We start from the raw sequence: 18,394 nt of genomic DNA, 5'->3' as shown, positions 1-18,394 counted from the left end.
GAGGTTTCTTTTTTTTAATTGAAGCTACCCTAGGGTATTGTCAAAATGATCCTTCAATAAAGTGGAACTCATACAGTGTCTCCCGGGGGTGGGAAGTAACTGTTTATGTTTATTTGGTAAAACAGTTCAACCAATTAGGCACAGAAAATTTGCGTGGTGTGATGGGTTAAGAATGGCCCCAAATGCCTACAGTTTATCCTACAAAGAGGTAGGATCTCTCTTCCCACCACTTGAACCCAGGGCATGCTTTCTAACTTCTTCTGATCAGATGAATGGGACAGAAGTGATTTGAACAACTTCTAAGCAGTGTCTCCAGAGGCTTCCAGCTTCTGCTCTTACTGCCTCGGATTCTATCGCCCTGTGATTAAGCCCAGTCTGGTCCCCTTGGGAATGAGACAGCACATGTGCTAGAGAACTTAAATGTGTGCCTATGTGCGTGTGGGACCAGCCAGCCCTCAGCCAATGAGAACGGACCACAAAGCAGCAGTAGGCCCAGCTGACACCATGTAGAACAGAAGCAATGCCTAGCCGAACCCCACCTCAACCCAATCCCCAACAAATCACTGGTTGTTTTAAGCCACCAAGTTTGGGGGGGTTTTGTTACCCAGCAATAACTACTGAGAGGTGGCCTGGGAGGTTTTATAATAGCGCATGGGAGTTTCAAGAGAAATAAACAATAGTGAATAAAATCATTTATAAGTTGGATTTATTTATAAAATCATTTATAAATAAATTTGTATATGATTTATTTCTTCTTTGCTATTAAGAAGAATCCACCACTGTAACGTCTTTTTTAGGAGGAAATAAAGCCAAAGTAACTAGCCTTGAAAAATATAAAGAAGGTCTAAAATCTATATATATATTTGCGTATCTGTCACGTACCAGTGTCTAATACCTAGAATACAGCAGTATTAATCCTCTCTCTTTAAAAAGAGAGGAAGAGGTATTTTAAACAGAGGATGACACATTTTTTAAAAGTCCAATGATAAAATTTACAAAGGAAATTAAAGCAGACTAAGAAAGTGTGACAGAATAGTGGAGGATCATTCCAGGTGCATGAAAGAGCAGGTGCATGAAAGAGCGGGTGTAGAGAATGGTATCTGGGGCACACTGGCATCCTCACGGACAAGAGGAGAGCTGGCAGGGTTGGAACAGTGTGTGAGGGGGACCATGGAGTGGAGGGATGGCTGTGTCAAGCCCAGTGTCTGTAAGAACTTTAGGTTTTATTCTAAGTGTGAAGAAAATCTCATTAGCGCAGGAGAGTGATACCATCAGATATGTGCTTTAAAAGGATTACTTTTAAAAGGATTACTCCACTTTGTAGAGAATAAACTGAAGGGAACCCAGACAAGAAGCAGGGAGACCCATAAGCAGCTGTTACGGAAGCTTGATCACTAGCTTCATGGAAACAATTTGATGCAAGTTACTTTTTCTGAGGTCTCGAAATAATTTAATCTCTAAAAGGTATTGTGGAATTTAAAGCATATGGACTTCGGAGTGATACAGAACAGTCTTCATACCCCTGAATTTATATGATCTCAGGCACCCTAACTGGTTTTCCTGGGCTTTAATTTCCATACAATTCATTGAATTGTAAGAATTACAGGCATAATATATACCACGTACCAAGGAGAGAACTTGCGTGTCATTTGCACTCATGAGAGTTAGCTACACTTCTCATAAATAGGTGATTAACTATTTACTTAATTTTAAAGTGAAAGATCCAAAACAAAGACCAACTACCAAAAGTCCAATTATAGATGGAAAAGATCAAAGAAGTGAATTTGATATGGAGAGAATATAGAACTCTAATTCAGTATTAGAAATTTGAAGCTTGCTCAAAGTACCTTTTCATAAGGGGCAGCTGAAATAGAAAGTGACTTTTCCCATAATTTTGTCTTTCCAAGTATGAAAGTATATCTATTTCTAGTTTACCAAATATCATAGCTCTGTTCATGTTTTATTGGTTTTAACAATTTTGGAAAGTATGTTTATTCACAAGTTAAATATACATATATTTTATATTTGGCATTTTTTTCTCAAGAAATCAATTTGTTTTAAAGCTGTGTGTTCTTTTTTTTTTTTTCCCCCACATATTAATTTTCCCTCAAAACCAGTGCTATAAACTTTGGCAGTAAGAAAAATTAAAATAATATAAGACATATTATCAATCATTAAAAAATTATTGTGAAAGATGTGAACATTTTGACAGTGAGGGTTTAAAAAAATAAAGACATTGTCAAGAATTATCTGTAATTTGTTTCACCATTTCTGAAGTTGGAAAATAATTATCCAAAATAACATGTCCTCTTCATTGGTCATAATATTAGGTTTTTAAATGTAATTCCAAAATTGAAATGGCGTAATTAAAATTTCACTTAGGGGTAATTTTCAGTCGCTGTAGTTCAATAACTAATAGAATTGAATACTAGATTTGCTGTAACCAACAGCAGTATTCTCACAAAACTCGATTTGGTTAAATATCTGGTGATTCTCTTTAGTAGCATAACGTGTCATATACTATTAATGATGAAATTAGTTTCCTTGATTGCTGTGCTTTCTTATGCTTGTTCTTTTAGAGGCATATTTTGATAATAAAAGTGGTATGCTTAGAGACAAGGCGGTTACATAAAGTTCAATGAAAAGCAGGGTTTTGTTTGTTCAGAATAGCGGTATTTATGAAAATTGTTCTCCAATATTAGTGGCTATAGAACATTGCTCACTCTGTTAACTATGGACTGCAAGATGATTTCTGATGTTTGAGGAGAATTCATGCTTCAATAAGGCTTCGTAGCATAAAATGTAGACTGAAGTTTCTACAGTTGTTATCTGGGATATTCATGTCAACAAAACAAAAGTATATGTGATAGCATTTTATAATTTCCAACATATGTTCACATGTTCTCTCAAGTGGACTTAACTCCAACCTTGTGATGTAACTATTTTTATTCTAAATCATAGAATCTAATTAGATTCTGTTTCTAAGTATGGCAAGTGATATCAATTCTCCTTTGGCAAAATTCCACTCACAACTGATCTATTGGTTAATAATCGCTGCCTGACTATCTAGGAGGCTAAAACTTTAAAGATATGGGAAGTTAGAAAAAGTGAGAAAAAGACCAAAAGGAGTTCCCATTGTGACTCCATGGGTTAAGAACCCAACATAGTGTCTCTGCGAGGATGCGGGTTCAATCCCTGGCCTTGCTCATTGGGTTAAGAATTGGTGTTGCCGTCGTGGCGCAGTGGTTAACGAATCCGACTAGGAACCATGAAGTTGCGGGTTCGGTCCCTGCCCTTGCTCAGTGGGTTAACGATCCGGCATTGCCGTGAGCTGTGGTGTAGGTCGCAGACGTGGCTCGGATCCCGAGTTGCTGTGGCTCTGGTGTAGGCCAGTGGCTACAGCTCCTATTTGACCCCTAGCCTGGGAACCTCCATATGCCGTGGGAGCGGCCCAGAGAAATAGCAAAAAGACAAAAAAAAAAAAAGAATTGGTGTTGCCACCATCTGTGGCATAGGTCGCAGATATGGCTTGGATATAGTGTGGCTGTGCCTGTGGTGTAGGCCCGCAGCTGCAGCTCCAATTTCATCTCTGGCCCAGGAACCTCCCTATTGCCACATGTGCAGCCATAAAAAGAAAGCAAAAAAGACTGAAGAAAAATTTTATTCTTTGACATGAAAGAAGTAATAATATGAAAAAATCTGAATAATTATCTTACTACCTGTCACTTGAAATACCAGACTGTATAGTTTGGAGACTGTACCAGTTACCCTAGAAATGAGATCGACTAGTTGTTGATAGGAAACTATCCAACTTTTCCACACATGTTGGTTATGTGAAAATTCTCAAATGAGTTATACTTTTTAGAAGTTGCTCCAGAGTAAATTTTCCATAGTTCTTGTGAAATTATAAACAGTAGTCATTTCTCATTTTTTTTTTTCCTAAGAAATAGGCCAAGATAGAGAACTGTACGGATTTTTGAAAAGTCCTCCTATATTAGAAAGCTTGAAGGGTAATTTTGATTAACACTAGAGGATGACATGTATTTTCAAAGATAATAAATCTAGGGATTATTTACAAATCCGGACTTAATTAAGGAAATTTGTGTATGTGCTGTGGACTGAATTCTGTCTCCCCTAAATTCATATGTTGAAGCCCTAACCCCCCACATGGCTGTATTTGGAATAGGGCCTTAAGGAGGTAATTAAGATTAAATGAGGTTATAAGAGTGGGCCCCTAATCCAAGGGAATTGGTGTCCTTATAAGAGGAGGAGGAGACACTTTAAATAACTTTGTCTCAGCCCTTTGAGGACGTAGTGAGAGGGCAGCCATCTACAAGCCAGGAAGAGAGCTTTCACAGAAACCAAATCAGCCAGAACCTTGATCTTGGGCTTCCCAGACTCCAAAACTGTGAGAAATACATTTTTATTGTTGAAGCCACTCAATCTGTGATCTTTTGTTATGGCAGCCTGAGCAGATTAAGACTGTGTATTTATAGTACCCAAGTTCCTGCCTCATCATGAATGCTACATCTAGAATAAAAAACATACAAACTTTTAAATTATGATGGTCGTTTTTGATTATCAGAACATTTTGAGGTCCCTCACACCACTGCTGTTTCTTTCAAGTTGATTGGAAAAATACACCATGCCAAGAATTACAGGGAAGTTCAGTGACACTGTAAAATGATCACACATTTTAGACATCACAGTATATTGTGCATTTGAAAAATAATGCACACAGTTTAAGACCTGTGATTTTTTCAGTTTGCATAGACAGTGCATCATGGGCCCAGGATGCTTGCACTCCTCACAGCAAGTCTGTTAATTTGCCTCTAATCTTGGGGCCAGTCTACCCCTTATCAGCAAAGATGATTAAGTATCTGTTGAAATGGTACTGTAACTAGCTACCTCTGTTGATTCTTCAAACTCCACACTTGTATTTCTTCTGATGAGTATCAAATAAAGCAAAGTCTTCTGACTCACTCCTAGCAGTTTCTTCCAATTTGCCTTGTGGCTTTAGGATCTCAGAATTTTAGTTGAAAGGCATTTTAAGAGACACCTAATTTAATTTCTTGTATAGCCTAAGAGTAAAGTCCAGACTTCAGTGGCTATTTAGAGGCTGAAGCTATACTTCAAAGCAAATATCCTTTGAGCTATGTTATGGTAATGCTGTTTTTGTGCTTTTTAATAGAAATTGCATAGATATTTTAAAACGTTTTTCACACATATATTTTTTCCCTAGGTTTTTGGAGCCTTCAGAGATCCTTTGTAAGTTGGCAGTGAGCCTCTTTAGTGGCCACTTTTTGATTGGGGATCAGTTGCTTGTATGTAAAAGATAAAGTGAGAAGTTAATTCACTCAAAACTGCCCCAGATTCTCTCTATGGCCTGTTGCTTCGCAACACTCAAAGACTGGGAATACTCCCCCAGGTCCATTCTTGCAAAGGTTAAAAGTTTCTACTAGGAGCAAATAAGTGTGTTATATCCAGGTGGAAAATGCTATTTGTTTCATTTAGCAAATGAGTCAACACAAACACATACCAACATATTCTAAAAATGCCTGGAGATATAGGCAATCACTTAATTGAATTTTAGAGCTTTGATTTTGTTTTTATTTTGAAAGATCATAAATAAGTGTGTTATGTTTACTTGGCCATACAGTATCCCTTTCTCTGCATAGCATGAGAAACTATCTCATCTAAGAGATTTTATTACTAGGAGATATTACTGGAATCTCATATTTTATATGTCACATAATAATCTGACCTCACAATGAATTTACACACACACACACACACACACACACACCCCAACTAATCTAACATTCTTGGAGGCCACTTAACGTACTACACTCTTGTGAGGAATTGATAATATAAATCATGCTTACAAAGAATCATGGACAAGATATTGCTAGGGGGATAGACCTTCCTATAAATAGATGAAGGAGGTAAAAATGCTTAGAGAACTAGCAAAGGCATCTGTGAGCAACTGAAAATATATAAAAGATATGTATAATGAGAACTGGTACAATAATCCGATATAATCATCAGGAGACAGAGGAATTGATTTTAATTCTTCTTACACTGTAACAGTAAATTGAATTGTATTCCATGTAATTGTTCTGAGTGTCTGAAGAGGGCATCTCAGCAGCACTTGCTAGCGTATACTGAAGGCTATTTGAAGATAATATGTAATTGTTCCTGTATCATGCTGAAATTGTGTGGGGTTGATTTCATAATCCTTTATATTCTGTTCATAAGCTATTCAAATGTGTTTAAATCCATTGGTCTAATTTCATTCTTTGGCAACCCAGTGAAAGAAATTATAATTTGATAATCAATCTTAACTGTATACATCATTATATATATATTTTTCATTCTTTGGCAACCCAGTGAAAGAAAGCTAAATACCATCACCAGCTTTTTATTAATAGAAACACTATGACCTATCTTTCTATACCATGTCCCCGTAGGTCACCTTCTTCTAATGTAGTTGGGAAACCTAGGGGCCCAGGTGGGATTTTTATCTCCTCTCTCTTTCCGTGTGGTCTCCTCCTTGTCTCATGATGTCTCTGATGCTCCCAGATCAGCTGGGAACCACCCCACCTTCCGCTGGGCAGCTCCTGCGTGCCGCTGTGTGATTTTACCTCTGACAAGAGGGGAATTGTATGTGCAGGGAAGTTGACACTTTCAGTCCACTGAAATGAACTGAAGGCATAATTGACTTCACTCAAGTGACAGAACTTATCAGTGACCAAGTCTGTGAGAACTAGAGTGCAGATCACCTGCCTGCAAGTTTAATGTTTCTGTCCACGCTTGCATTTCCCACCCCTCTAGTTCTTCCCTGCCTTCCATCCTCTACCCACAACTTTGCCAGAATGTACCTGCATCTCAGCCTACGGCCTCTTTTTGAGAGCCTTAAAAATATTCCCAGAAATAAACCTGCAGGGAATACTGGGATAATTACAAAAAGGAAAACACAAGTGACTCCTTAAGTAGAAGTGTAGACGTTGTCACGATGTAGCAGTGCTGTCCAAGACTTCTTCAGCTCACCTCCCATTTATTCTATCAGAATGTTTCTCACTAAAAATACATTGTATCTTATACACATGAAACAAACTATTTCTGCACAAATGAGTGAACAAAGAGAGATGATTCAGCAATGCTTCTAGAAAATGCTTAAAACAAAAAATCATTTTATAAAGATTCAAACTCTAAGCAATCTCTAGCTTAAACTTTAGAAGTGAATATTTTCATGTCTCTATCAACTCTGATTTCACACCTTAAATAGTGAAAAATTTCACTCTACCTCAGTTAGGTTATTGAAACCAGTATTTTAAAGAAAAGTTTAATGGAAATTTATATATCAGCTATTTCGCAGAGCAGTTTTAAGTTACTGACCTGGAAAGTCTGCCTTGAGAATGAGTATCTAGAGTATCTAATTTATAGTGTGTTAAAGGAGTCTTCCTTAAGCACTTTTCATATTTTCATATTCATATTAAGACATTCTATATTACAGATATTCTATATTATCGATACTCTATATTACAGACATTCTATATTATCTGTATGGACTTATTACAGATATTCTATATTATCTGTATGGACTTTTGCCTCTTGATATATGGTGGTTTGGTGGTTTGATTCCAAAGAATCAACGATTAGTAGTTTTTAAGCTTCTTCACAGATTTGTTAATGCTTTATGTGAAGAAAAACAAAAGAAAGTGGTTATATATGATGTTGAATTTAAAAATTCAAGTAGTAACTTAAGGGGAAAAATACTCTCCAGATCTTCTCATCTGGAAATAATCAACATGACAACTTCTCTGTTCCTGTGACCATGTTTGATTCATCCCTCAGTTGATTTGATTGTATAATTAGGTGTTCCATTTTTAAGAAAGTCTTGTTTATGGTACAATTCCCCTGTATTTGTATGTATTAGAAATATATTTGTTGCCTTTATACTTAAATTATAGTTTGGGCAAAAATTCCTTGAATCACAATTTCCTTCTCTCAGCTTGTACAACCATGGTTTCCACTAGATATTATGGAGAAGTTTCAAACTATCCACAAGGCTTTTTACCCTTTATAAATGACTTGATTTGTCTTGCTAGACGCCTATAACTCTATTGATTCTTTTTTTTTAAATCTATGAGCAATCATACCAGAAAATTTCTTAATATGAATATGAAAATTTGAAATTTTTATTGCAAATTTACTTGAGATGTGGTTTAAAAGATTCATCTTTATCTCATAAAAAATGTTATTCTAATACACTTTAAAAAAACTTGTCTAAGCCAACTGTATGTGTATATATGTTTAATACATATAAAAAATAGATATCAAATTATTTTTTAAAATATAAATACATGTATATGTTTTTAAAATAACTTGATAATCTATTTTAAATGTATACTTAATTATTCTTTTCCATTTCCTCTTGTGTACATTTATCAAGACTGTTTTCTGTGTCCTGATTGGTCATTAGCAGAATAAACTAGTCACATTTATTCTGCTCTTGTTATTACTTATGATTTTACCTCTGTTATGTTCCTGCATATTGCCAGCTCACTCTTTTTCTCCTTTTGTTATTTGATCACGTCCTTTCGGTTTCTTTATCAATGTGATTTTTTTTAGATCACTATTATTTTACTCTTTGTCTGAGGAGTTTCACGTACTCAAAGTAATATTTTAAAATAACTTTACCTTAACTGTACTATATGGCCTTTGTGAAATCACTTACGTAAGACTGTAACATATTTGGTATATATTAACGCCTGTCAAGAACCATTCAAATTGTGATATTTCTTTGTTTATTATAAAACTACCTTTGAAAAATAACCAAATAACTTTACCTAAGAACTTTGATTAACTTCATACATACATATATCTCACATGACCACCACAGTGATTTTCATACAATATATTCTTGATTTAAAAAAAAAATGCTCAATGAAATGAATTTAGAGTTCAGGTACTATTACTGCATAAGGCAATGTGAGACATCCATAAAAATTATCCAACATGAAATCAACAAAACCCCTATGATAAGAAGACAACATTTAGGTTAGGAATTGTGTAAACTGTTGCAGAATGGTTAGGCTACAGCTATGATGACTTTTTCTCTGTATTTTTTGGTGTATGTCCTCTTTTTATAACTGCACATTTCTAGACATGTTTGAGAAGCATGGATTTATAGGATTTATAGCTACCTACTGTGTCATCTCCTTTCAGTAACAGTTGGTTTCCTAAATGAATTGGCAAGTAGGCATATCACAGTAGTGTTTTGTTTTATTTTCTATGATGTTAGAAATAGTTTGCTTTTTGAACAGAATAGGAAAATCTTTGTGCCTGAAGTGGCTTTTGACAAAGCTTTAAGTACCATTACTCTTATAAAGTACATGATATGGTTTGAATAATTTAGTAGTGCTAAAATGTCGCATTTTGGAGATAGTCACTTTATGGCTTTCCTGAATAACTGAGCCAAATACCTCTCCAGGAATTTAACAACTTCTGTCTCTAAATTCCTAGGTAAACAATAAATTGTCTTCCTCTTTGAATAAAAGTTGCCATGACAACTTGGCAAGCTTGGGCTATAGAAGTCAAACAGCAAGAAGTCAAAACGCTTTAGCTTTCAGCATTTTCAAAGATGTGGTGTTGTTTTGATAAGCTCTGATTTAAGGGAATATGAAGGTGTATGTTTGTTCATATAGCCATATCACTAATTATTTACAAAAGTGTATATTTTTGAAGATAATCCATTGTTTAGCATAATGATACTCATTCTTTATGTTAACTTCAAGACTGTGTCTTGATTAATTACAAAGATTTAGGGGTTAAGAGAAATATCAAAGTCATTTTTGATATATTAATTGCAACAAATACTGAATTTTATACTGAAAATTTGTAATTTTAAAGAAAATGTCTATTCGGAAACTGTATAATTGCAATGTAGAATCTATTACATAATTTACCTAAAGATTATATCTCTTACCTCAGTGTTACTATACCTTTATAAAAATACCAGCAATAGAGAGAAAAAAATAGATTTTTAATTTTATTAGTTTTTTCTTTTTTGTCTTTTTGCCTTTTCTAGCCCCCCCCCCCCCCCCCGCCCCATGGCATATGGAGGTTCCAAGGCTAGGGGTCGAATACGAGCTGTAGCCCCCAGCCTACGCCAGAGCCACAGCAACGCTGGATCCAAGCCGCGTCTGCAACCTACACCACAGCTCAAGGCAACGCGGGATCCTTAACCCACTGAGCAAGGCCACGGGTCAAACCCGCGACCTCATGGTTCCTAGTTGGATTCGTTAACCACTGAGCCACGACGGGAACTCCAATATATTTTTAATTTAAGCGTATTGAATATTTTCTTCAAAAGCACTCTTTTTACCATTCATTGAAAAAGTGAATGAATCATTGTTTGTTATTCAGACTTGATACAGGTTAGATACAAGTTGTCATTACTTCTGTGTGATTAGCTAGAATACCAGTTTCAAATTGGAGATGTTTTTTTTATCCAGGTCTATAAATCTTATACATTTATAAGGTTATCTTTTTCAGTGTTGCTTAAGTTATGTCTCTTTTCATGCAAGTTAGGGAAACTTGTTTGTCAGTTAGCACTCTTTTGGTTGATAATAACTTTTGCTCAGGGTGTTTTGAAAATAGAAGAGATTTAATGGTTCATTTATGTGGTTGAACAAGCCCAAAAGTTGGCACACTTAGATATACTTGGTCAGGGATCCAGCCTTTTCTTTGCATTATTTATGATTCTGTCCATATCTATGTTTGTTTTATCTTCAAACAGAGTTTCCTCTTGGTAGCAAAATGGTGACAGTAAGAATCAGGGAAATTATCTCCTTTCTACCTGATCTCCTGGATGTCACACTAATAGATCCTTCCTAGGTGATATGCTTGTCATGCCAATACTACCGTTGCCAGTGGAATGACACTTGCAGAATGGCTTGTGCCCAGTTCAAAGAGGGGTACTCACTGCTGAAAGCTTCCAGTGGTGAAGCACCAGACAATGGGAAGAAGATGAAGACACAACCACAATGCCTGTTACCCTCGTAGAACCCAAGCAATCAGTATCATCTTGTTCTGGAAGGGAGGGCTGGAAAACCATGAGGACAGAAGCTCTCTTGAGTTTCACAGAATCTTATTCCTACTTCTTTCTTTGTATCTCCTTTTTTCTTTCTCTGCAGACCTTTCTTACCCTTCATCTTGGGGAATACACATAATTTATTTGTGATACCTAGAATTCCATTGGAGGTTTTCCTAGGGTCTTTATTTTTTAAGAAATTTACTGTTAACAATTTAATCACATTTCTCAAAATTTACATGTGGGATCATATTTTTTCTTTTAGTCATGAGGCAAGTTCTATTTAGAATATTGTTTAGAATATCCCTTTCTGTTAGATAGTCGTAGCTAGCTAGCTAGCTAGCTAGATATAGAAATATTTCTTGATGGCTTGAGAAGAGATACATGGGATTATCATTTGGATTGGATTTCAAGAATAATTATATTTATTTAATTAGCGCTTAAATAATAAATGCATTAGACAAAATTCCATCCTAAACTTTAACATTCACATCCTAGAACCTCTGTTCACTAAACATTAACCTTATATATATGTAAATGTTTTTAACTATGTTCTTTTGAATGACTCCTCAAATCGATAAGCACAATTACATTTCATGGTAAAACAAACAAACTTTTTCTGGGTGTTCCTCAGCGAAATTGCCTTTTAAAACATTTAAATCTCTTTATCGAGTGAGAGACATGAAATATAAAGGTTTTGTGGCAGACACTATGTTGATATCAATAATGAGAATTCAAATAAAAATAGAAATTTAGCAACTCAAATTATAGGAAAAGAATGTATTATCTCAATTTCTAGGCTCATTAAATGAAAGCAGAGCCTAATACAATCCCAGTTTAAGGAGGAGAAGTTTGACTTTGTTGTCACTCAATAGTAATTATAGTTGAGGTTTTCAGAAAATGCTAGTTTCAAAAGTGACATTTTTGTTTGAGCAGCAGTTAGAGAGCCCTAACATTACTGTTTTAGAACAGACTATCGTACACAGACTATTCATTTGCCTCTGTTTCGTTTATACGAGAGTTTATTCTAAGGAGGCCTATTAGTTTTATATTTTTAAAATCTAATTCACTTTCCTTAGAGGATACCTAACTTATTCGGCTATTTTGAAGAGTACTAACACTTCAATTTCAATAGGATCATTTTTGTTTCTTTTTTATGAATTTTAGGAACATCTCATTTTTTTTTTTGGAAGGCTTTTTTTCTTCTTTTTAATGGAACTCTGTACATAACTATAAATTAGATAAGTTTAGTATATAATGATTTAAGTGTTCCCTTTAAAATGAGGGGTCAGAAGGAAGGAAAATATTTTTTGATCTTAGGACCAAAAAAAGGTATTACAAAAATGTAACTCATATGAAGGAAAAATCCATTAAATGTTGCATTGTAAATTCTCCTGAAAAGAAATGCTGGAAGTAGATTCATCTGAGAGGTGCTTTTTTAAATAGTAGTAAATATCAGCACAAGCTTATAGCAACAACCACATATGAGTGCCTCTATCTTTGCTTGCCACAATTCTGACACACTCTCGTTTTTAGGGTAAAGTATTTTTTTTTTTTTAAACTTTACGGAAAGAGAAGAATAAAGTGATAAAATGGAGAGGTTTCAAGAAGCCATAGTCATAAGTTAAATATACTTTTTTACATTCTAAGTAGAAATTAGAATGCTTTAGGCAAATTTAGTTAGTACTGAGTAGTCACTAAAATAAATGATTTTCTTTTTTTTTCTACCTTTATTGAGATATAGTTGACATATAACATTGTGTAATCTTAAGGTCTACAACATGTTGATTTGATACACTTATATATTGCAAAAGCTAATCATCATAGCATGAGCTAACATCTCCCTGATGTCACATGATACCATTTCATTCTCACGGCGAGAACATTTAGGATCTATTCTCTTAGCATCTCTCAAGTATATACTACGGTATTGCTACATGCTGTGCATTAGATTCCAGAACTTAACCCTCTTACAGCTGGAAGTTTGCACCCTTTGATCAACATCTTCCATTGCACCGACTTCAAACCCCTGGTAACCAATGTTCTAATCGCTGTTTCCATGAGTTTGGCTTTTTTTATAATCCACATGTAAGTGATATCACATGCTATTTATCTTTCTCTGTCTGACTTACTTCACTTAGCACAATACCCTCAAAATCCATCCGTACTGCCTGTATTGATGTGTATTATTCTTGATGTGTATTATTCTCCATTTTCCAGGAGGACACAGATCATAACTACTATATATCTCGGATATATGGTCCATCCGATTCTGCCAGTCGGGATCTGTGGGTGAACATAGACCAAATGGAAAAGGACAAAGTGAAGATTCATGGAATATTGTCCAATACTCATCGGCAAGCTGCAGTAAGTGCTTTGACATTTTGAGATTCTTTTTTTCTGCGGTGAACAAATGTTTGCTTTAATTAGCATATGAATGTTGTTGTAATCATAATACAACAACAAGTTGTATCAAGTATATTTAGTTCTGCAGTTGCAGCTTAGACTAATAATTGCATTACAGTGTTATAGAAAATGAGAAAGAATTCTTTTGAGACACCACCATTAATTAATCCATTAATTTATTAATTTAATTAATGATTATTTTTCCCAGTAAGTATGATGAGTGCATAGTCAATTCAGAGTTGAGACTTAGCTTGGATGATTTTCAGTCTTCTTATAATCCATGCATTTAGAGAACGTTTTACAAAATCACATTATTTACTATCTTCCATTTTACATGAGTTTATTACTCATCGTCTGAAAAAGATTTAACCAGAAACATTTCTGATTCAAATAACACATGTAGACTAAATTATGAATTTAAGTGAAGAAGTTTTATATAAAAGAAAATAATTAAATCTAGAAGCCTCCCAAAATATTTTAAGCCTAGGCTTGAATCATTTACCAGTGGTTCATTCAATAAATAATGTAGCTATTCTGAGACACAGCCTCTGCATCTATATACTGAGGTGACAGGAGAATTAATATAGGCTTCCCTTAGCTTACATAGTCACTGATAGCCTGTTCTTATGCATCAGGTTGAATGCTTGCATGGATTAGCCTTTTCAATCTTCACAATAATTCTATGATTTAAATATTATTACCCTCTAGGTATTGCAGATAAGAGAACTGAATCTTGGAAAAATCAAATAACCTATCTGAGTCTCCTTCTAGTAAGTGGTGTGACTCAGGTGTTAACCTAGGCAGTCAATTCCGCATTCAAAATGCATGTGTAAAAGTCATCACATTTGGTTCTCAGAATGTTCTTTGATAATCAGTTTGTCAAAGGTGATGCCTGATTTAACATTTTAAAAGTTATTTCGTTTTGTTGCCATTGATTATAGTGGTGATCGTACTATCCATGAAGCCATGTCTTATTCAGTTTAGCATGACTTAAAGAGAAAACAAAATTATTTTAACCTTTCAAGTGCTATTGCCATGACTGATACAACGGTAATACTACTAGCATAATGGCTGATCTGATTTAAAGAGGCAGTGACTTGATACATGTAAAATATCAAAAAATTTGACCAACAGCCTTCATTGTGTATATGTAGATGCCCTCCCTATGTAAGGAGATTGACTTCTCACAGTTAAAATGGAAATTAATTCTAATTCACCATGATGATTCATTGAGGCTGAGAAGCAAATGAAGTAGTCACCTCCCTTTGCCGAATTCCATCATCCATCTTCCCTTCCATGTTCAAGCAGTCTCATGGAAAGTGACCGATTCAGAAATGATGCACTGTCTGGTTTAGAACAGATCTTCAAAAGAAGAGAGGATGAGGAAGAATAGATCAGGATCGTGTTTATCAGGAATTTATCATATTTGACAGTCTTCCCACTATGTTACAGTGAGTAAAAGTGTAAATATACTTTGTAAGAGTTTGAACATCGTCGTATCCACATGGAGATACCATAACGTGGCCCAGGTCTGGTGTCAGCTGCTGTAGGTGATGTCTGTTGGCAGAGAAAGAAGTTTATGCACACACACACACACTCACAACCAGGTACACAACTTCATTTATAATAATAGAATTCATAGTATTACTTGGTTCATTTTTTAATTGGAAAAATTTGTGACTTGTACGCATTCAAGTAAGTTTTATACCTTAGAACTTAGAAATATACTTCCTAGAATATTTTATAAGATTTTTCTACATTCTTTCAGAAGTCTGCCTGTTAAATATTAGTTTGAAGATTTCTAAATTGCCTTCTTGGCGATCCTTTCAAGTGTCTGCTCTACTGTAATTTCATGTACTGCCATTTACTGGAATGGGGCTCTTATTTTCACTTAAGGAAGGATTTGGGAATATTCCTCTGTTTAAAAAAAGGGGACTTGCTGTAATGTCAAAGGAAACCTTTTGAAAAGTGGGTTTATAATAGAAAATTATAGATGCACTTTGCAACATTTGGAAAAGACAGTTGTGATTTGATTAAAATGAAACTAAAGGTGTTGTCCTCCTTAAAAAAAAAAAAAGTAGAAAAGAGTGACCCATGTTTTAATACTTCTTCAATTGGCCACTTCATCTTTCCAATCCTGCCTTGTTCTCTGGGCTCTCTTTCTATTATGGCATCCTTGGAGTCGAACCAGGTTTTGGAGATGATGACGGAATTGTGGTGTTAAGATAGTGTTATGACCAGGGGCTCAGTAATGCCCTCATATACCCTCTTCCCCCCATCCCACCCCTGCCCTTCTCCACACAGGCACCCAGCCACAGCTACTCTCCCCTGTGATATTATTGAGAGGCTTAACCACAGGAAAAATGGCAAATGAGAAACAATGATCCAGTTTATTGATTAGATTCCATGATACCATAATCATCATAATCCTTTCTGGTACTTTGCCTGGAAACAGGATTTAAGTTGAAGCCCTTTGAAGAGGGGAGTTTTTAAAATCTTATCACACATGATATAATTTGCATACCCAGGGGCCTCCTTTCGTCAACAAATTAAACCAAAAAAAAAAAAAAAAGGGAGAGAATAGAAAGACCCAGCTGAGGGGATAACTCAAGGGCAGTTGGGAACTAATCCAGCCCTGGACAAACAGGAACTGATATGAAAGAGCAGAAAACTGGATTTCCTGAGGATATAGCTTTCCTCCTGGTTCCCAGCTTCCTCGGGATGGGTCAGAGGAAAGGAAGGAGTGTCTGACATGCAAACATAATTTTTTAAAGAAGTGTTTTTCCCTTCATCGCCATCAGTTATAAATGTTATCCGGACAGTATTTGGAATCTTAAATTAATATTCTAGAAAAGGAGGAATGTGGAAATAGAGTAAGTTTTCCCTTTTCTCGTATCCATAATAACATCATACTTTCAGAGCAGAGTCAAACTTACAAGTCCCCCATTTCACATTTTTCATGTGGGAAACACTGATTTCTCTTTCCTTTTTACACTCTAAACTGAAAGGATTAGTGTTTATGTTATATATATATATATATATATATATGTATATATATGGTAATTTGATTACATTGTATGGTAATTCGATCTGTCCTTTCAGATCTCACTGTTGTCCTTTTTTAATTTAAATCTCCCCATTGTTCTTTTGGTTTAAATAACATTTCTTAAATCATATTTGCAGTAAAAACTGATATTGAAACCTAGTTTTGCAGCTGGACACATTAAAGGGGAAAGCATGTCTTCATAGATAAAGGAAAGTGAAAAATTTAAGTCGCCATCATAGGACAAGGAACCAGCCAGTCACTTTACATTCAAACACTGGTACTTATCTGGTTTTTTCCTTCCTTATTCAAAGTCCACAGTTAATCAGGTTACAGATCAAGAAGTTTCTGAGTAGGAACCAGTCCATACTTCTTTCTTTCCCTCTATGAGAACCTTCAAATTCCACAATTCCGAGATTTTCTTCTATACTTTTAGATCCATATAATTTAATTTATTGCTGGGCATACAGTTTGAACAACCAGACAAAGTGGAATTATTTTGACTTTTGAATCCATAGTTTATAAAATTCTGATTCACAACTTCAGAGGAGTACCACTGTCCCAGGGGAAGGAGTCTGGGTCATAGAGGTTATGAGACCTTGGCTCCAAAACTCATTTGCTCAGATTCTGGCCTCTCTGCACCTCAATTTTATAACCTGGAACAAAGAGGAAAATGCCTGCCTTGACTCCCCTGCAGTGCAGTTTAGAGCATAAAAACGCAATAGATATTAAAGGACGCTGAAAACACAAGTAACGGTGAGATAGTAAGGCACTATTATTTGAGAGTCCCAATTCTTTACAACAAAAAAATGGTCACCCCCAAATATGGTAATTCCCAAGTAATCTCTAAGAGTCTCTCTATAGATAGAGAGATGTATGTCTATATATTTATATCTATAGAATATCTCTAAGTTTTTGCCACAGAATTTGCCACTGTGTTTTTGCCAAACACACCCTAGCTTTAAAAAAAGCAAGACTATCTTTCCATATGTTGGTAAGAAGATTGATTCTTTATATAAGAAATACTAGCAAAATGAAACGGAGGTGTGTTCCCCTAACTCTCTGTCATAGAACAGATAAGGTTTTTGATGAAACTCTTATTTTTTTTTTAATTTCCCCAATGCATTATATCTTTTTTCTACTGTACAGCATGGTGACCCAGTTACACATACATGTATACATTCTTTTTTCTCCCATTATCATGCTCCATCATAAGTGATGAGACATTGTTCCCAGGGCTACACAGCAGGATCTCATTGCTAATCCATTCCAAAGGCAAGAGTCTACATCATTTAACCCCAAGCTCCCCATCCATCCCACTCCCTCCCCCTCCCCCTTGGCAACCACAAGTCTATTCTCCAAGTCCATGATTTTCTTTTGATGGTGGATTGTTTTAAATTTTAAAAATTGGACTGTTCTATAGGCATCCTCAGACTACTTGAATATATACAGAAACCAAAAATTAGTTTTTCTGGAGGTATTTTCTTTTTCCCAAAGAAAGCAACATCATTTGACCTAACATTTCCATTGGTCTTACATTTGCATAATATTGATACTGGGAAAACTATATTTGGATGCCCGTGGTGACTTTAGTCCATGTTTTCTCATTTTGCACAATTTCATTTTTTTCTGTTCACCAGAAAATCTGTTGATAAGTGCTTATTTTTCTAAATGATTAACTCAGAAGGCAATTTAATTTTCCATCTCTATTAGGCTATCATCTAGACCACGCATTTCCGCCTGAGTCCTGCTCACAGTGTCTCACAATAAGTTGCTTTATTTATTTTTCTTTTTGACCTTCGAATAAACTTGCTGCATTCTGTCTTTTGAGTTGTTTCATGTCAAGT

General features: G+C 35.3%; 1 protein-coding gene across 1 annotated transcript in view; it reads left to right on the top strand.

Annotated features, from left to right (window-relative positions):
- The window catches only part of PLXDC2 (plexin domain containing 2), a 407,227-nt gene that overhangs the window by 194,880 nt on the left and 193,953 nt on the right, over positions 1–18,394 (top strand). The window contains exon 3 of the mRNA XM_047755528.1: positions 13,319–13,465. Within this exon, the coding sequence (XP_047611484.1) occupies positions 13,319–13,465 (147 nt within the window). The remainder of the gene's footprint in view (positions 1–13,318; positions 13,466–18,394) is intronic.

The sequence above is a fragment of the Phacochoerus africanus genome, chromosome 12 (genome assembly GCF_016906955.1).
Source record: "Phacochoerus africanus isolate WHEZ1 chromosome 12, ROS_Pafr_v1, whole genome shotgun sequence".
NCBI lineage: Eukaryota > Metazoa > Chordata > Mammalia > Artiodactyla > Suidae > Phacochoerus > Phacochoerus africanus.
Note: the sequence above shows the minus strand (reverse complement) of the source record. Positions and strands in the feature narration are given on the sequence as shown.